General features: G+C 42.4%; 1 protein-coding gene across 3 annotated transcripts in view; it reads right to left on the reverse strand.

Annotated features, from left to right (window-relative positions):
- The window catches only part of TRAPPC9 (trafficking protein particle complex 9), a 1,491,395-nt gene that overhangs the window by 1,249,618 nt on the left and 220,574 nt on the right, over positions 1-21,203 (reverse strand). For all 3 annotated transcript variants that reach the window (XM_030219557.1, XM_030219566.1, XM_030219550.1), the window contains one exon: positions 5,246-5,372. In XM_030219557.1, the coding sequence (XP_030075417.1) occupies positions 5,246-5,372 (127 nt within the window). The remainder of the gene's footprint in view (positions 1-5,245; positions 5,373-21,203) is intronic.

Genomic DNA, 21,203 nt, shown 5'->3' on the forward strand with positions numbered 1-21,203 from the left:
GCACGAAAGACTCCTGAAGAAATTGCAGAGTCATGGAATCGGAGGTAGGGTATTATTATGGATTAAGAACTGGTTGAAAGATAGGAAGCAGAGAGTAGGATTGCGTGGCCAGTATTCTCAGTGGAGGAGGGTAGTTAGTGGGGTCCCGCAGGGGTCTGTGCTGGGTCCGTTGCTTTTTAATGTATTTATAAATGACCTAGAGATGGGAATAACTAGTGAGGTAATTAAATTCGCCGATGACACAAAATTATTCAGGGTCGTCAACTCGCAGGAGGAATGTGAACGATTACAGGAGGACCTTGCGAGACTGGGAGAATGGGCGTGCAAGTGGCAGATGAAGTTCAATGTTGACAAGTGCAAAGTGATGCATGTGGGTAAGAGGAACCCGAATTATAGCTACGTCTTGCAAGGTTCCGCGTTAGGAGTTACGGATCAAGAAAGGGATCTGGGTATCGTCGTCGATGATACGCTGAAACCTTCTGCTCAGTGTGCTGCTGCGGCTAGGAAAGCGAATAGAATGTTGGGTGTTATTAGGAAGGGTATGGAGTCCAGGTGTGCGGATGTTATAATGCCGTTGTATCGCTCCATGGTGCGACCGCACCTGGAGTATTGTGTTCAGTACTGGTCTCCGTATCTCAAAAAAGATATAGTAGAATTGGAAAAGGTACAGCGAAGGGCGACGAAAATAATAGTGGGGATGGGACGACTTTCCTATGAAGAGAGGCTGAGAAGGCTAGGGCTTTTCAGCTTGGAGAAGAGACGGCTGAGGGGAGATATGATAGAAGTGTATAAAATAATGAGTGGAATGGATCGGGTGGATGTGAAGCGACTGTTCACGCTATCCAAAAATACTAGGACTAGAGGGCATGAGTTGAAGCTACAGTTTGGTAAATTTAAAACGAATCGGAGAAAATTTTTCTTCACCCAACGTGTAATTAGACTCTGGAATTCGTTGCCGGAGAACGTGGTACGGGCGGTTAGCTTGACGGAGTTTAAAAAGGGGTTAGATAGATTCCTAAAGGACAAGTCCATAGACCGCTATTAAATGGACTTGGAAAAATTCCGCATTTTTAGGTATAACTTGTCTGGAATGTTTTTACGTTTGGGGAGCGTGCCAGGTGCCCTTGACCTGGATTGGCCACTGTCGGTGACAGGATGCTGGGCTAGATGGACCTTTGGTCTTTCCCAGTATGGCACTACTTATGTACTTATAATTCTTCATAGAACAATAGACTATGCATAAAAGGATGGCAACATAGCCTGCAGTTCATTAATCAATATAAATACCTACAAAATAAAGTACCAACAAACAAATCTGTGGTCCTATTCTATTCCAATGCTTCTATACTTTCAAGACTTTTAACAAAGTCTTCAAAGCGGTTCACAGCAAAAATATCCTATTCAGATATGATATTCAACTTTCATTTTGGTTTAACTTCAAAAATGTAATCCTACAAAGTGAACAAATAGGACTTTAAAACTTTACAAAAAAGAGTATAGTTAGATAGCAATTGTATGGATATTGGTATGTTACTCCATATTTTTTTGGACCCTGAAATGAAAAAAAAAATGTTCTCAGATAGATTTCAACTTCATTTTTCTGTAGAAGGAATATCAAGTGTCAGATTTTTTGAACTTCTCAATTGCCCTCTTAAACCTCAAGATTGTATTAAATGCCCCACCATAACTGAATTCATATCATAAACGAACAAACAACAAAAAAAAAATCAATCTAGCAACAGTATTTTGCAAAAGCTGAAATGACACAATTGCTGTTTATTAATATTCCATTATGCCGGCCATCTTTTTTTTCGATAATACGGTTTAGCCTGGCCAAATGCCAGAGTTCGCCGGGTTTGAGATGGCCATTTTTGTTTTTCAGCAATAATGGAAAAAAATGCCGGCCATCTCAAACCCGGCGAAATCCAAAGCATTTGGTCATGGGAGGAGCCAGCATTTGTAGTGCACTGGTCCCCCTCACATGCCAGGACACCCTAGGGGGAACTTCTAAAAATGTTTTAAAAATACACAAATAGCTCCCAGGTGCATAGCTCCCTTACCTTGGGTGCTGAGCCCCCCAAATCCCCCCCAAACCCACTCCCCACAACTCTACACCATTACGATAGCCCTTATGGGTGAAGGGGGGCACCTACATGTGGGTACAGTGGGCTTTGGGGGGCTTTGGAGGGCTTAACATTTACCACCACAAGTGTAACAGGTAGTGGGGGAGGGTGGACCTTGGTCTGCCTGCCTGAAGTGCACTGCACCCATTAAAAACTGCTCCAGGGACCTGCATACTGCTGTCAGGGAGCTGGGTGTGACATTTGAGGCTGGCATACAGGCTGGTAAAAAAAGGTTTTGATTTGTATTTTTTTAGTGTGGGAGGGGGTTGGTGACCACTGGGTGAGTACGGGGAGGTCATCCCCCATTCCCTCCGGTGGTTATCTGGTCAGTTGGGGCACCTTTTTGAGGCTTGGTCGTGAAAATAAAAGGACCAAGTAAACGCGGCGAAATACTGATTAACGCCGCTTTTTTCCCATTATCCGCGAAAGTCGACCATCTGGTAGCCATGCCCATGCTCGCCCATGTCCCGCCTTCGCTATGCCGCCAACATGCCCCCTTTAACTTTTGCTGGCGAGGCAACAGGAAAGCAGCGATACTGTCAAAAAAGCTGCTTTCGATTATACCAATTTCGCCGCTTTTAAGAGATCGCCGGCCATCTCCCGATTTATGTCGGGAAATGGCCGGCGATCACTTTCGAAAATAAGCCTGTCAATGGCAGATGATGTTAAAGTGAGCAAGTGGAAAAGTGAAAGCCAAATTATAGCTAATGCAAGCATCCACATTAGGAGTCACCAACTAAGGAAGGGATTTAGGCGTCATCGTTGATGATACATTGAAACCCTCTGCTCAGTGTGCGGCGTCAGCTAAGAAAGCAAATTATTATGGTTGGGTATTATTATGAAAGGACGGGAAAACAAAAATGAGGATGTTATAATGCCTTTATTTCGCTCCATGGTGCGACCGCACCTCAAATATTGTGTTCAATTCTGGTCACCGCAAGATATAGTGGAATTAGAAAAGGTACAAAGAAGGGCGACGAAAATGATAAAGGGGGTTGGACGACTTCCCTATGAGGAAAGGCTAAAGCAGCTAGGGCTCTTCAGCTTGGAGAAAAGACAGCTGAGGATAGATATGATAGAGGTCTATAAAATAATGAGTGAAGTGCAATGGGTAGACATGAATTGATTGTTTACTGCTTCCAAAACTACTAGGACTAGGGTGCACACGGAGAAAATTTACTTCACTCAACATGTAATTAAACTCTGGAATTTGTTGCCAAAGAATATAGTAAAAACAGTTAGCTTAGCGGGGTTTTTAAAAAGGTTTGGACGGCTTCCTAAAGGAAAAGTCCATAGACCATTATTAAAATGCTTATTTCTAGGACAAGCAACATAAAATGTATTGTACTTTTTTTTTAATACTGCCAGGTGCTTGTGACCTGGATTGGCCACTGCTGGAAACAGGATGCTGGGCTTGATGGACCTTCGGTTCGTTCCAGTATGGCAATACTTATTTACTTAGTTATACCAGTTCAGAAACAGTTATATATGTTCACACCAAGCACACGCATATTGACTCCACCCTCACTTGGCCCAAACTCCAGCCCTAAACACGCCATCACCTGTACATAAAAGTACGTGGGTTCTTGTGACTGCATGCACTGATATGCATGCTACCTTTGAGATAATTATACAAGAGGCCTTTTATATGCGCAAAACAGTTTATACAGGAAAACTCTTTTATAAAATTACTCTTGTTTATGCATGACATATATTTATGGAGTAATTTAATAATACAATGCAATAACTTATATTCCATGATATACCTGTTAGGTTCTTTGCAAATTACAAATGATTGACTAAAATAATTAGGAAGCCACAATTAAGGTGTAAAATCACAATCAAAATAAAACAGCCACTAAAAATAAAAATTAAATATCATCAAACAAGATCAGATCTTCAAAGATTTGCAAAAAGAGATAAGAGAAAAGTATGTAGAACAGCATTTTACACACTCTAATATGCACAAAGGGCCCCTTTTACTAAACCATGCTGGCGATTCCCAAGCGGCAATATCGATGAAACCCATTCAAAATGAATGGGCTTTATCGGCATTGCCGCACCGGGAATTGCTAGTGAAGTTTAGAAAAAAGAGGCCCTTGGAAAATTACCTCAGGTACACATGCATAAATATAGGTGACCAGAAAACAGTGTGTACTTTTGTGTGTTCTACGCATAGGTATTCCCAGGAATAGAGATGGAGAGCAGGATCAGCATTATGTATGTATTAACACAAGCATATGTGTCAATTTCTACTAGAACACACAAGCACAAACTTAAACTTGCCTCAGATGTGTGACTGACACAGGCATTGGTTTTTCTAAGTGACTTGATTGTTATGCATACTTAAAATCTAAAATAAAGATTTTAAAAAAAAAAAAAATTACACTTAGAAAACTTGCCTCAGAGCAGTACAACTGTGCAGGAGCTATCAGGTTGACTATTTCATAAAGACATGTAAGTATATATATCAAACATATAAATTGCGAGTGACCGTACTCACCTGCAAATGCGCAGTAGAGACTTTCCCTCTCTGTCCTGCCCCCGCATCAATGCGTGATGATGGGGGAGGGACAGAGAGGGAAACTGTGCGAAGGGGAGGGAACTGCCTAGGTCGCTACCGCTCCCCCTCCAACCAGAGTCACAGCCGCCACCCCCGTCCACCCGGCCTGGGCCCTCTCTTCGCAATTCAACTTACAACGCCAAAAACGCAGCAGGCAGATCAGCTGAGCTGCCGTCGGCCTTCCTTCCCTGCCTCTGTCCCGCCCTCGCCGACGTTACATCACACGAGGGCGGGACACAGGCAGAGAAGGAAGGCCGACGGCAGCTCAGCTGATCTGCCTGCTGCGGTTTCGGCGCTGTAAATTGAATCGCGAAGAGAGGGCCCGGGCCGGCGACTCGGGGGGGGGGGGGGGCGGCGACCTGGCGAGGAGGGTAGCTGGAAATCTCACCCGTTTTAACGGGCATAACGGCTAGCTGCCTTTATAAAAGTTGAACATTTGCACCTCTGTGCTTCTCCTTCCTAAGCACCTGGTTATAAAAATTATCTCCACTTGTTTGTGTGTAAAATATTTTACTTTAAACATCTTGGATAGTGTGTACTGTATGAAAATTGTCCTTACCATTAACAGCAATTTGCCCTGTGGTCCGAGGAACCCCAACTAGAGTGACTGGATATAGGCCAGATTCAGCAGGCAGAGAAAGAGCAGCCGGAAGGGATTCAAACTCTACTCCGCTTGTCAGGAGACCCTGCAGCCAACAACATTTTACTGTTATTAAGTTTATACTGACACTCGTGCATATTAAATTACCAGACTGCATGTCTGTTACCACACTGAATGACCAAGTTGTTGCTGTGTCACATGATACAATACAACCAGAAGAAGCAAATTGTTCCATCTAAGCAATGGCTTCCATTTAGCTCAGTATAATTTCAGCTGAACCCTGTACAGCCTGTCACATTCAATAGCCAACTGCTCATGTCATTACTGTGCATTTAATCTAAAATAAATTTAAAAAATAATTTCAATTTAATTGATCTGCCACTAATGGCTCCAGTCATATCTTACAGAGTGCAATTTTATTTTAATTAATATACACATTGCTACTGGAAATTCCCATGCTAAATAATCCTTTCACTTGGGGCAATAGATTTCCTTTGGTAGCCAAAGTAAAACAAACCCCTCCCAAACATTCCTAAACACAACTAGCCTCTTCTCCTCAATAGGTATTCTTCCCCTCCGTGGAAAAGACCTATCTCCCTAACCCATCCCTCCAGAAAGATGCCTTACCTTTCCAGAGGGGCTAGATTTCCATAGGCAGAAAGAAAGGACATTAGAGACCTCCTACTCACACTTCTGTTTGCTAGTGAATGACTGCACTAGAAGTGCTTCACTTCTATCATTTGCCTGTAACAGAGTGCGGGCAGGACAGCTCTGATGCTTCTCCTGCCCATGAAGATCCAGTTCCTCTAGAATGGTAAGGCATAAGAACATAATTACCATACTGGGTCAGACCAAGGTCCATTGAGTACAGCATCCTGTTTTCAATAGTGGCCAATCCAGGCCCAATTATCTGGTAGAATCCAAAAAAGTAGCGTGATTCTATACTGTTTATCCCAGGGATAAGTAGTAGTTTTCCTTACGTCTACCTTAACAATGGTTTATGGACTTTGCCTATATGTTCTTTAAACCCATCTACGCTAACTGCTTTTACCACATCATCCAGCAACAAGTTCCAGAACCCACTGTGGGGGTAATTTTATTCGTGGACACTTCAGTACTTATGTTCCTTTATAAAATAGGTTCCTGGATCCAGTCTCAATATCACATAGATTCTAACAGACAAATTTACACCTGCTCTGAAGTGTAAATGTGAAGACATACTCTTAAGCAGACACACATTTTCCATGTGTATAATTTTTACATACATATGTAGTCACGCAATTTTATAAAAGCCCCTTCCTGCATGTAAATCAGACTTTACAGGTGAAAACATCTTCATAAAATTACCCTTTATAAGCAGAATTTATGGGTCATCTAGGTCAGAAAGGCCAAGTCAATACATTTACAGTTTGCAGCGTATATTACAAAATCACAGTTAAATATGGAGCCTCTTAGAAAATACGTGTAGAACTGTGGTGAGAAAGTACATGCAAAACTGTGGTGAAAAAAGGAAACAGCAGAGCAAACTATTCATAAGATCCAAAACAGCGGTACGAAAAGAGCAGATCATACAGGCAAAGGTCCTCTGAAAAATACTTTATTCATGAGAGGTCTATAAAAAAAGCCAGACAATGGCCGTGTTTTGCCCACGCGAGGGCTGCATCAGAAGCTAAAGTAACCAAGCAGTGTTTACAAGCCATTCCACCTCCTTGGTAAAAAGTAGTCTGTGCCAAAAGATAGCAGCCTCACACACTGTTTCAGTAATGCAACTAGCAGCATAATTATAATTACTGGATTTTATAAAACCTCAAAGCTAAGGGGATCAAATTATGAAGAAACACTCAGAAACATTTTCTTTTAGATGTGTTTTGCCTAAGCCCATTTGTAAACATGGATTTGTTTAAGCTTGTGCAAAAAAAAAAATAAAAAAAAAAGGTGAGTTCCAATAAAGGGTACCTTCCAAAGAAGCCAGCCTAGGAAAAAAAAAAAAAAAGCACAGACTGGCAGGAACACCAAGCCCTGCTGGCAGAAGAAATGAGAAAGACTGCGTAGCAGCAGCCACAATGGCAAACAGGCACAGCATTTGCCAGTAAAAGGACCAGAGTGGCAGTAGAGGAGAAGCAGTTGCTGGCAAGGCCCAAGTCACTGGAAGAGAGAAAGGCAACATCAAAGTGAAGATCAGCAAAGGCTGCCAGTGAATACCCTACTACTACTACTATTTAGCATTTCTATAGCGCTACAAGGCATACGCAGCGCTGCACAAACATAGAAGAAAGACAGTCCCTGCTCAAAGAGCTTACAATCTAATAGACAAAAAATAAATAAATAAAGTAAGCAAATCAAATCAATTAATGTGAACGGGAAGGAAAAGAGGAGGGTAGGTGGAGGCGAGTGGTTACAAGTGGTTACGAGTCAAAAGCAATGTTAAAGAGGTGGGCTTTCAGTCTAGATTTAAAGGTGGCCAAGGATGGGGCAAGACGTAGGGGTTCAGGAAGTTTATTCCAGGCGTAGGGTGCAGCGAGACAGAAGGTGTGAAGTCTGGAGTTGGCAGTAGTGGAGAAGGGAACAGATAAGAAGGATTTATCCATGGAGCGGAGTGCACAGGAAGGAGTGTAGGGAAGGACGAGTGTGGAGAGATACTGGGGAGCAGCAGAGTGAGTACATTTATAGGTTAGTAGAAGAAGTTTGAACAGGATGCGAAAACGGATAGGGAGCCAGTGAAGGGTCTTGAGGAGAGGGGTAGTATGAGTAAAGCGACCCTGGCGGAAGACGAGACGGGCAGCAGAGTTTTGAACCGACTGGAGAGGGGAGAGGTGACCAAGTGGGAGGCCAGCAAGAAGCAGATTGCAGTAGTCTAAACGAGAGGTGACAAGGGTGTGGATGAGGGTTTTGGTAGAGTGCTCGGAAAGAAAGGGGCGGATTTTACGGATGTTGTAAAGAAAGAAACGACAGGTCTTGGCAATCTGCTGGATATGAGCAGAGAAGGAGAGAGAAGAGTCAAAGATGACCACAAGGTTTCGAGCTGAGGAGACAGGGAGAATGAGAGAGCCATCAACAGAAATAGAAAACGGGGGGAGCGGGGAGGTGGGTTTGGGGGGGGGGGGGGAATTAGAAGCTCGGTTTTGGTCATATTTAATTTCAGGTGGCGTTGAGACATCAAGACAGCAATGTCAGACAAGCACGCTGAAACTTTGGTTTGGATGCAAGGTGAGATACCACTTGAAGAACTAATCCATGGCACAGCCACAGTGAAGATAACCCCATTTCCCCCTCGGCAGAGGAAGGGGAAAAAGACGTAGAGGCAACAAAGAACAATAGCTGCCAGCAGGGACCCCATCGTCTGCCAGTAAAAAGAACTGACCAATGCTCAGTGCCTATCTTAGGAGAGGGATTCCAAAAACTGAAAACATACTGCACTCAAACTACTGATGTCATACACGCCTTGAAACAACCCATGGTAGCGAAGCTTTGGCCACAGTCAGTGTGATTTACTATCTATCTCTGAACGTTTGTCTTCACAAGTGGTTCAGAATTTTAAGCTATGTGTTTTTTCTATAACATTTTCCGGATCCAGTATTCCTGTGACGTTTTTAGCAAGATGGAAATTGAGTTAAGGCGTCTTTATGCCGATGAAGAAAGCTGACCCATGTTTTTCCTCCTTACCCTATAAATAATAGAAATTGTGTGGAGGTTGAGGTCCAGAGGCTTTTTCCCTCATTATAATATCCTTGCATTTCAAAGGAATATAGTATTATATTACATAGAGGCTCATTTTCAAAGCACTTAGCCTCCCAAAGTTCCATAGAAACCTATGGAACTTAGCCTCCCAAAGTGCTTTGAAAATATGCCTCATAGTAACATAGTAGATGACGGCAGAAAAAGACCTGCGCTGTCCATCCAGTCTGCCCAACAAGATAAACTCACATGTGCTACTTTTTGTGTATACCTTACCTTGAGTTGTACCTGTCCTTTTCCGGGCACAGACCGTATAAGTCTGCCCAGCACTATCCCTGCCTCCCAACCACCAGCCCCGCCTCCCACCACCGGTTCTGGCACAGACCGTATAAGTCTGCCCAGCACCATCTCCATCTCCCGCCACTGGCTTTGCCACCCAATCTCGTCTAAGCTCCTTAGGATCCATTCCTTCTGAGCAGGATTCCTTTATGTTTATCCCACGCATGTTTGAATTCCGTTACCGTTTTCGTTTCCACCAAATACTTTGTTTAACAACAGGATCTCTCCCCAGTCCACCTCTGTGAACCCCCCCCCCCCCCCAAATTGCAGAGCAGGCTAAAGCCAGGGAGAGAGCCTGGAGGGGGGGGCAATGCATTACTCCAGGAAAAAAAAATATTTTATGATCCCAAGTTCCAATCTAATTCATGTTTAATGTGGGATAAAATGCCATAAATAAGTAAATAAATATAAACTTTTAATGTTGAGCACCCGATTCTCAAAGTGGACATATTCCAAACACTATAATGAAAATAAAATGATTTTTTCTACCTTTGTTGTCTGGTGACTTTGTTTTTCTGATCATGCTGGCTCAGTATCCGATTCTGCTATCTGTCCTCTTAACTCCATTTCAAGGGCTTCCATTCCATTTATTTACTTCCTTTCCTTCTTTCTTCTTCATTTCTGGTCCTCCGCAGACTTGATTATCCAGTGGATCCAGTTTCTGCCTATTTTCTTCATCCATGTGCACTTTTCTCCTCTCTTCCTTTTCCCTCATCTCCTTCCTCACTCTTCCCTCCCCTCCATCCATGTCCAGCATTTCTTCTCTCTCTCTTCCCTCTGCTCCATCCATGTCCAGCAACTCTCCTCTCCCCTGCCCCCCCTCCAGCCATCCATACTCACCCAGCGATTCTCTCCTCTCCCCTGCCCCCCTCCAGCCATCCATACCCACCCAGCGATTCTCTCCTCTCCTCTCCCCTGCCCCTCCTCCAGCCATCCATACCCACCCAGCGATTCTCTCCTCTCCCCTGCCTCCATCCAGCCATCCATACCCAACCAGTGATTCTCTCCTCTCCCCTGCCCCTCCTCCAGCCATCCATACCCACCCAGAGATTCTCTCCTCTCCCCTGCCTCCCTTCAGCCATCCATACCCAACCAGCGATTCTCTCCTCTCCCCTGCCCCCCCCAGCCATCCATACCCACCCAGCGATTCTCTCCCCTGCCCCTCCTCCAGCCATCCATACCCACCCAGAGATTCTCTCCGCTGCCCTGCCCCTCCTCCAGCCATCCATACCCACCCAGCGATTCTCTCCGCTGCTCTGCCCCTCCTCCAGCCATCCATACCCACCCAGCGATTCTCTCCGCTACCCTGCCCCTTCAGCCATCCATACCCACTCAACGATTCTCCTCGCTCCCCTGCCTCCGTCCCAGCAGCCGCAGTGAAAGCCCATCTCTAGCCTTCACTTCGTTCCCGTCAATGTCCTGCCCTCACGGAGAGGAAATGACATCAGAAGAAGGAGAGACACTGACAGGAAGGAAGTGAAGGCTAGAGACGGGGTTTGACTGTGTCTGCTGAGACGGAGTCACGGAGGTAAATCAACAAAAAAAAACCCCGGAGCGGCGGGGGATGAGGTAAGCATGGCTTGTGGCGCCCTCCTGCCATGCTTACTTCACTTACCGCCGGGTTGCGCCGCCCCTAGGAGCTGGCTCGCCTGCCACAACAACCGGCTCACAAGAGCTTTAAAAATTTAACAACTGGCTCTTGCGAGCCGGTGCGAGCCAGCTCCAGCACACCACTGGATTGAACCAACAATTGAGTCAGACCCCTGATGGCGCTAATGAAGCGAAATGCAGACTGTGTAGGGTGCGGTAAAATTGCAAGATGAAAGGGTTTGACCTGTGAAAATTTGTGAAATGGGTTCAGACATTTCAACCTACTACTACTACTACTTAACATTTCTAGAGCGCTACTAGGGTTACGCAGCGCTGTACAATTTAACAAAGAGAGACAGTCCCTGCTCAAAGAGCTTACAATCTAATAGACAAGTGAACGGTCGGTCCGATAGGGCCAGTCAAATTGGGGCAGTCTGGATTCACTGAACGGTAAGGGTTAGGTGCCGAACGCAGCATTGAAGAGGTGGGCTTTAAGCAAAGACTTGAAGACGGGCAGGGAGGGGGCTTGGCGTAAGGGCTCAGGTGAACGCTCCCAGAAGCATGGCATCTGAGTTTCTTTCTAATCCCCTGCTGCAGAATTTGCTTCAAGAAAGCAATGCAAACTCTGCATCTAGTCTTTCCCTGAAATGCAAGTTGTAAAGCAGCATAGTGGGAGAAGAAAACACCTAAAAGTACTCCAGATGTGCAGGCACTCTCCTGAGCACCAGCAGACTGTTGTAGGTGGGAAATGAACATGCTTCGACTTTTACAATGAGATCCAATCAATTCTCAAAAAACAGAATGCCTAATGCCTGCTGTGTCGAGGAGAAGTGCATTGCTACCTAGCTATTAATTTTGGGATTGAGGAGAAAACATTCCAGCAACGGCATTATCGGATTGATATGGACTTTTGAGAAATGAATGGAAGGGTGCCTCCATGAAAGAACTTTTAAATTGGAGTAGGAGGCTAACAGCGAGGTAGTGGAGGAGGATTTGCTGACATAGGTGTATCACAGTAAGAAGGCATTTTCATTGTATTAGATAGGTTATGTTGAAATGTTTGGATGTGTGGGTGTTTATAGCTGATTTACCTTTGGTATGTGATTTAAAAACTTTTTTTTCAATATTTTGTGATACTTAGAGGGGCATTTTTGAAAGAAACGTCTAAGTTGGAATTTGGCCATCTTTGTAAAACGTCCAAATTCGGAGGCGGGGAAAAGGTCATTTTCGAAAGAAGATGGATGTCCATCTTTCGTTTCGAAAATACCAAGGACGTCCTTGGATTTGGACGTCCTTAGATTTGGATGTCTTTGATTTTCCGTGATTGTTGTAACCAAAGACGTCCAAATCTAAAACGTCCAAATGCTAGCCATTTGGACGTGGGAGGAGCCAGCATTTGTAGTACACTGGTCCCCCTAACATGCCAGGACAGCAATGGGGCACCCTAGGGGGCACTGAAGTGGACTTCATAAAATGCTCCAAGGTACACACCTCCCTTACCTTGTGTGCTGAGCCCCCCAAAACCCACTACTCCCAACTGTACACCACTACCATAGCCCTTACGGGTAAAGGGTGGCACCTACATGTGGGTACAGAGAGTTTCTGGTGGGTTTTGGCATAGAGGCTGTCAATCAATATTTTTAATGATGTTTTTGAGGATGGGAGGGGGTTAGTGAGTACTGGGGGAGTAAAGGGAGGTCATGCCCGATTCCCTCCAGTGGTCATCTGGTCGTTTCAGGCACCTTTTTTTGCCTTACTCGCAATAAAAACAGGTCCGGGTGAAAACGTCCAAGTTTTTCCAAGTTTTAATCTTGGACATCTCTGTGTTTTTCCATTATGGCTCAAAGACGTCCAAGTCTTAGGAACGCCCAAGTCCCACCTTCACCACGCCTCCGATACGCCCCCCTCAGATTTGGACGTCCTTGCAACGGACTTCTGCTAGAGAAGTCCAAAATCGGGTTGCGATTGTACCAATTTGGACGCCTCTGAGAGATGGATGTCCAAGTGCCGATTTATGTCAGAAGATGAACATCCATCTCTTTCGAAAATGAGCCTGATAATAAAGTGCAATTTAGTGATAGTTGTTGAATGATTTATAAGTGTCATTTTGAGCAGAGCGTACAAACAGCAGCTTCCAGGTGTCTTCTTACATTGAGTACATGATCACTGGGTTAGTACTCAAGAAGATGGCCAAGTAGCACATTGCTTGAGTAGTGGGAAGGATAGTAAGCTCATGCTGCCATGAGGCATCCGATGACCCTGCCCCTACATCTGGTGTACCATTAAATCATTCGTACGCCACCCACTTAGATCTCAAGTAGATACAAAACTAAGGGTCATGATACAGGCAAGATGCTAGTCTCCAAGGGCGCTCCCTGATAGAGGTTGAAAAAGTCAGATGCAATACCACCACCATATAATGACACCAGCGGGGTGTGAATCTCTATATCCTGAATTTGAAAAGAAAAGGAAGACACCAATAGAAAGTAATGTAAGTGAGCATAAACGGCATGAGGGTGAGAATAAAATGTGTAATCGAGATAAAAGGGATGGTGCAGGTGACAGACATTCAAAAGGTCAAGATGCCGAAGCTTAACATTCACCCCCCTGTCTTCGTGGTCCCTTTCCCAGGTGTCCTAGGCAGTTTGCAATCAACTGACGGATCTGCAGTAATATTAAAATCCCCTCACATTATGATTTTATAGTCAGGGTACCCGGTTAAAAGACACGGCAGATGTGAAAAATATTTGTGATTGCACACATTAGGAGCATACAAATTGCAAAGCAGCAACCTCCCCACACTTCCTCTAAGAGCACAATATATCTGACTTCTCTGTCTTGCAGTTGTTTGTGTAGCTGGAAAAGTATCTGATTGTTTATTAGAATGGTCACTCCCCTCTGGCGCCCATTGAAAGCAGAGAAGTACGCCTTCCCTACCCAGCCCCTGCACAATTTTTCATGCTCTACACTAGTAAGGTGAGTCTCCTGCAGGTATGCCACATCCACATTAATTTTTTTCAAATAGTTAAAGATCTTGGTGCAGGTAATGGGGGAATGGATACCATCTACATTCAATGTGACTAGCTTCAAATCAGCCAAGCCCCAAGAGTCCCCAAGCAACCCACAGAAATTAACTGATGCAGGTCCGCAATGAAGCTGTCCTTCTCAGCCCCCTGCTGCATTACTTGGGCCTCTGTCTTCCTCCCAGGAGATGTCACAACCCTAGGCATAAGAAAGCAAGCAATGAGGAACCTCTCCCCCCCCCCCCCCCCCCCCCCCCCACATCTAACCCCTGCCTCCGCTCACAAGTAGTTTTCCTAAATATCACCTCCCTCCACACAGTCAGTAGTTGCACCAACAAACCAAACACACCCATCCAGCCTATTTAGGAGGCGGTAAGGGCTCCTACGCTTATCAGGTAGTGCACTGTGAAGTGCCCATGCTACCCGTTAGTGCAGGCATGCCTACTCTCCGCTGATGAGTGTGCCTCCCGTGCTGGAAATGAAAAATATTTTCCAGTGTGGGATTAGCGCCCGCTGAGTACCACAGGACGCCTCAACGTGTCTCATGGTAGTGCCCTTTAAGCATACAGTAGGCCCATATTAGGCATACTGCACCTTAGTAAAAGGGCTCCTTAAAGAGTAAATATAGTTCCCCCCTCAAGTCAAGGCCCAAATGAAAAGTTAGTGAGAAAGGAGCTGGATATGACCAAACAATCTAAAGCTGTATGCCATGCAAAAATGTTTACTGTAGATCTAAAATCACCTGACATGGCTGCATTTCAGCCTCTGCCTGCATCAGGGGTACATTACTATTTGCAGGTCTAGCAAAATCTTTGCTGTGCTGAATACAAAAATCTCACAGGAAACCATTCAGAATAGTATTGTTTCTGAACAGATCCACAAGACAAAAGCTTGTAATCATTAAGACAGGGCTGTCGCTGACATATTCACCTCTGTTCAACTTTATCTATCCTTTCAGGGCAATGTTATACTTTGTCACACCTTTATGTAAAGCAAAACATTTTGTGGGCAGAACATAATTATAAAATATGTAATACACTATTATTTTCAAAGTCTGCCTGTACTATGCCCAGGTGTATTCAGATCTACTCAGCTACTGTAAATGGACATACATGGGCTGTATTTAACCTATAATGGGCCCTGTTAAGGAAATTCTTGGAAGTGGAGCTAATTTGAGTGTGCTAATGCAAAGGGTGTGAAGATATTCACAATAAGGTTTTTGGTTGCTTGTTCTTAATTACTTTTTTTTAAATATTTCTGTAATTGCTCTTATGTTGAAAGTATAGGGTATATTGGGCTGATTAGTGAAATAAAATCGTAGTTTAATGCATTCTGAATTGTATTTTTAGACAGTAGAATGTGAAACGTACAGTGCTACAGATTTACATATGATTCAAAGATATTTTAATTAGTATTCATTGGACATAATACATTTTTATTGCATTTACACTCTAGGTTAACGTTTCTATGGAAATCTTGCTCTAAATTTACATAATATGGATATAAAAAGAACTCTCAGGTTTTTCACTCTAAATATACATTAGACTAATTATCTACCATATGGCTGAAAAAATTACACATTTCAGATCTGAATATAATATAATGTATTACACAGTCTCCCAAATGTATTTATTGTGATTTATTATCTGCCCTGTCTAAGGCAGTGTACAGAAGGATGGAGAGGATGGAAGAAAAACCTTACTGGAATTACAAAAAAATGCACAGGACAGGCTAGCAGAATCCTTAGTGGCCAGAAAGCAAAATAAATGCCAAAAATCATGATTAGTGAGACTGTAGCTGGGGGAAAAAAAATAAGTAGACTGGTTGGACCTGATAATACCTGTTTCTACGTAGCACAACATCTCAGTCTCAAAAAGAACAAGTTATCCAATACTATTATCTTTGTTGATCTAAATGTATAAAAAAAAATTAGAATCCATCAACTATATTACAGTATATTCCCATCCTTAACTAAAAATTATTCTATACACTTGAAATAAGTTCTTTTTAATGTGCCTTAATTTCTTTGGATTGATCAAATTGTAGTAATTTATTTTATGTTTTATATTCCTAATTTACCTTGCCAAATGCTTAAGGCAAGGAACAACACAGCAATTATACATATTCCTCTTACACATTCAAGTCCTCGGTATCCAGGTCAGTTATTTTCAGTATAGTTTACTAACTCATGCTCACGCTGCAACAATGCAGTATATATACTTTCAGGTGTCTTAGTAGCTGGGTACAAATTGCTCTAAAAATTCTAGACAGAGAAGAGATCAAATGGGCGCCACACCACTGGAACCTGCATTGGGAATCCTGTGTTGGAAGCACTGCAGAGATGTCAGCATACTAGCCACCACTTACGGTGGGTATATCAAAACTGCTGACTTTGTGTGGCCAAAAAGAGGATATATCAAGTTGGCATTGCACCTGTAAGAAGCTGCTGCCATCACAGCTCACCTCTGAAACCTGCATCAGAGGCTCTGAAGGAGAGGCACTTTAGTGACATCAACATTGGTCACCACTTGCAGTGGGTAGACTACTGACTGCAATGTGTGGTTTCATGCCCAAATGGGGACAACCTGTGGGAGTTCTTGGGGAACACTGAAGGAGACCAAAGAGAGACCAGGGAGGTGTTTTAACAGCAAGTCAGTGCACCTTTCTAGGGCCTATGTTTCTACTATAGGGAAAATGAAAGCTAAATATAGATCAACTTCAATCCGCAGTGTGGTAGACATCTCCAGTCTGCAGGAAGAGGAGCTCTTGCTCCAGCTGAGCTGAATACTTTCCCAGCTGATGTTCAAACAATCTTGAGATCCAGAAGTTGATCTCTCTAATCCCCCTCTATGGCTGTCCCCGGTGCTGCAGCCCAGGGAGAGAGGGACCTTTATCCTTGGTAAACACAATTTATTAAGCAGAGTATATTTGTGGCTTCTTCTGACAAGGTACTTTTTCCTAAAGTGGTGAGCTCTCCTCATGATTAGGTATTTGGAGGATAAAACCAGAACAGAAATTTTACTGAAAGGAACTGTGACTTAACAAAAGAAACAGTAAGCAAGCTTGAAGATTAAGAGAAAGGACTTAAAATGGAACCTACATCATTACAGGCTACAGTTGTTTCTGGGATTAAGACAGCCTTTTGTTGAATCATAAGTTAGATGTCCTAAAGAATAAAATCTAAGAACTTACACTTTCTAAATTTTCCAGTTGTGGGATTATTGTTCCCTGAAATACTATTGAAAAAAACTTCTTAATGAGGTGTCTAATATCCCTGATGTAGGACATATTGGCATCTCTAAATGCTATTATGTACCATCTAACATAAATGTGAGGGTGGCCTAGATGTAGGGACCTCAGTAAATACTTTTGATTGTCAGCTTTTTTTGAGAAATCTCAAGATGGCATCTCTTTTAAAGCCACCCTTGTCATTTTTTTCTGCAAAACATGAATCCAAGATTTATAAAGCTTACTTTCAGGAGTAGAGGCACATTCTCTGGTTATGTGTGTGACTTTCGCAAGCCAGTTTTAGATAATCATAGTATTTGTTGGCACACTTACAAGATGCTGTCTGACAATATATGGTCAAAACAATTACTGAATGTATATTTCATTATGCATAGCATTTGGTAATATGCATAATCTTATTTTCTCATCTGATGTCAATTCACTGGTTACATGTGTAAGTGTTTAAATGGATAAATCTTCAAATGACTATAGAAAAGAGAAAACTCTGAAGTGTAAGACATTTTAATGAAACAATCTTAACTGAAATTAGTACTGATATTTAAGCAGTCCACTGTTCAACTGTGACAAAACAGAGGCAAATTGTTTACATGCATGACAAAATGTTACAGTTACGGACAGTAGTATCTTAGGAAGATGTTAAAAATTGTTTAGCAACTTGTTAAGCAGATATCAGTTAATTAGAAACAATTAGATGTTTTCTGTCACAGTTTTGGATCATTAAAGTAGTAGAGGCTCCTGGTTTTACTGGTTCAACTGGAGATATGAAATGAACTATATCCTGTTTCTTGTAGAACATCTAATCCAATTTGTCTTGCCAATGGTAATATTTGCCAGATTTTATCACAACAGACATTTCAAACTCTCTGCCTATGATCTGATTTATTTCACAAGGATACAATGATCCATCATACCTTACTATGCACCAGATTCCAACAGACACATCATCTGAATGACCATTCAGGTGCTATTTCAACGACTGACATATCAAGTTTAGCATGTGAGACTGTCAACTCAGCCAGTGGATAAGAAATAAGTGGTGATACAGAGTCTGCACATATGTGCCAGAACTTCACAGTGTTGTTAGCTAAAGATCGCCAAACTACATGCGAATTTCCAGGATGGCAGGAACTTCTTCCCATGTATTAACGGTGGCATTAATAGCATCAATATCCAACTGAGTAATGTAAATCACAGTTGTGGATGCCATCTTCTCAGTGGCAACTTTGGTAAAATAAGCAGCATTCTGTACGATAACTCTGCTACTGGCTTTGCTCATCACAGATTGACATACCAGAGACTTCATTCGTCCTCCGATGCCATCGAACACCCCTTTACCATGGGATGTTGCAAAGTATTTCCACTGAAAGGTTTTGTTGTATTTGGCAGACCGGATGTGAACAATCTTGACCATAAATTTGTTCTTGAATTCTGATGAAGGCCCATCACTGTAAATAATTTCCTGGATGTTGCTGTCACTGAAGTTACTCGAAAACTTCTCATAAACTTTGATAAGGAATGTCAGTACAGCGGTTTTGTCTTTCTTTTTGGTATCTGAGCTGATTACTAGAGATTTTGACTGGCCATTGTGAAACAATGCAACAATAAACAATGTTATAGATTGCCGAGTTCATAATTGAACAAAGATAATAAAACCAAACGTTTGTGGTTACATTGCACCGGATGGTTTAACTTTGAAGGTTGAAAAGGTTTCAAAGATCCTTGGTGTTTATTTGAGTACCTCTCTATCATTGGTACCTCATGTAAAAACAGTAGCTAAAGTGGTTTTCTTAAACTTACATCAACTTAGGAATGTTTGTACATTGTTTACTGAAAAACTTTTTCTATTCTGACTCAATCTATAATTTTATCCTATCTAGATTATTGTAATGGCTTATACAGTCTTATCTGCTTCCTCAATTGCTAGATTGCAGATCTTGCAAAATACTGCTGCAAAACTGATTTTTGGGAAGAGGCAATTTTGACCATGCTATACTTTGTCTGATGGGGTTGCACTGGCTTCCTATAAAAGCCTGAGTTTCTTTTAAGTTGGCTTGTTGGGTTTATAAAATTGTTGAAGGATATTACCCTGATTATCTAAGTAAGGCTATTTTCTTTTCCATAATCACTTACCACCTCTAGGGCAGGGAATTCTTGGTTCCTTTATTTTCCATCATTTCGTAGAATCAAATATAAAAACTCTTTGCAGTCAACTTTTATAAATCATGCAGTTCAATTTTGGTGTTCTTTACCCATTAAACGTAGGACAATGTTAACTTATCTACCTTTTTGTAAAGGTTTGAAAACTTATCTTTTTCAGAACTTGTATGTTTAACTAGTGTACTTTCTTTTTTGCTGCTTATAACCCGTTTTGAACCTGTTTACTAGGAGTTGGAAGTCTACAAGTACCATATCCTATAGTATAGCTGATTGCACGTCATCCTGATATTCACACTGGTATGCCATTGCAAAGTCAATGTGCACAACTCTTGCCATTTGCTTATCCACCTCAAACTGAGTTCCTTGAATCCTCGTCACACGCACATGCTTTTGGAAAATGGGTAGCTCCTGTGTGATGAAGTCAGGCAGATCACCAGCACAGGCCTCCTTTGAAACAATCTTCAGGGTGTCTGACTTATCTTCTGCTGCTGATGAAATTTTCTCCCATGCCTTGTAATGAACATTGCTACCTAAATCCACTGTGACAGCAGTTACCACTTTTTGTCCATCTTTGCATAATTCACATTCCCCTTTCCAGTATGTGGACATGTAATCATTAGTTTCACTGCTACAATATTCAATTTTCAAAGCCTGTAACTTCAACTTCATATTTTCATGACTATGGCACTTGCACTGGTCAAGTGGTAATTTCTCAATATGTCAACATTTGTAGGACACAACTCAGCAAACTTACAAAAGCTTATTGTGATATCTGAATGGTACATTCAAAATACTTTGTATGCTTCTCTCAAGTACATCACAAGGAAAAGTTTGCACATTCTAGTCAATACCATTTTCCCCCAGTTACTTCATCTCTCATCTTGGGTGACATCTACATGATAATCCTGGCACATCAATAAGCTTAACTGTTTCTACTACCTCCACTTCCAAACCACTGTGCCTTTCTGCCGAGTTTCGCTCCGCCTGGTCATAATCTTGAGCCCCACTTTCCTTGCTAGTCCTGCCATGACTAGAATTTTCTTCCTTGGTGAGAATGGCAGAATACGCATAGTTTTCTGAACAGCCTGACCAGGAGATTCGGGGCTTTTGTATGGAGACGGCATTTGTACAGCAGAGGTAGATGGCGTCTGAAGTATATTGGCTGACTAAATTTCTTGCTGCTTTATTGGCATGTGACTTGTGCTTCCAAAGTTCTGCTGTCTCTCGAAACTATTCCTTTTCTTTTTCACTTCTTTCTGTACCCTGTCTACACTTTATGTGACTTATTCTTTCATTCTCTTTCTTCTGAAAATTTAGATCCAGCTCCTTGTCTTGCTCTCCAGCATCAGATCTTCTCTGCATTGATCAGCGGAATTCTTAGTTGCCAATAGCAAACAGCATGCAAATAGTGAGGTGTACTTTTGCAGCTTAAATGTTCCACCAGCACTGCTACCACACATACACAAGAATCACGTTTAAGTACCAGAATGTTATGTGGTTACTTAGGCAATGGAATGTTCACAGACAGCTGCTAAGTGTCAATAAGAAGTAAAAAATACTTTAAGCTGGTATCCTGCCTCATTTGCATTATGGCACCATCTGTGGAATGTAAAAAGTGCAATGAAGCAAAAATATTTAAATGCAGGTTGTTTTCTAGAAACTAAGATATTCAAATATATTAATAACTAGTAATGTGTCGCATTATTAAATGGCATTTTGTGCGTAACACAAGTTGTGTGTGTGTGTGACTTACATTACATGTATATTACTAAACAACAGAAGCAACATCATTGCTAATAATACATATACCTAAATTTATTACTGTCACGAAACACCTAGCCACCCGCCTGGAGCTGCCCTGCAGCCACTAAGAGGGTCTATCC

Source organism: Microcaecilia unicolor, chromosome 1 (genome assembly GCF_901765095.1).
Source record: "Microcaecilia unicolor chromosome 1, aMicUni1.1, whole genome shotgun sequence".
Taxonomy (NCBI): domain Eukaryota; kingdom Metazoa; phylum Chordata; class Amphibia; order Gymnophiona; family Siphonopidae; genus Microcaecilia; species Microcaecilia unicolor.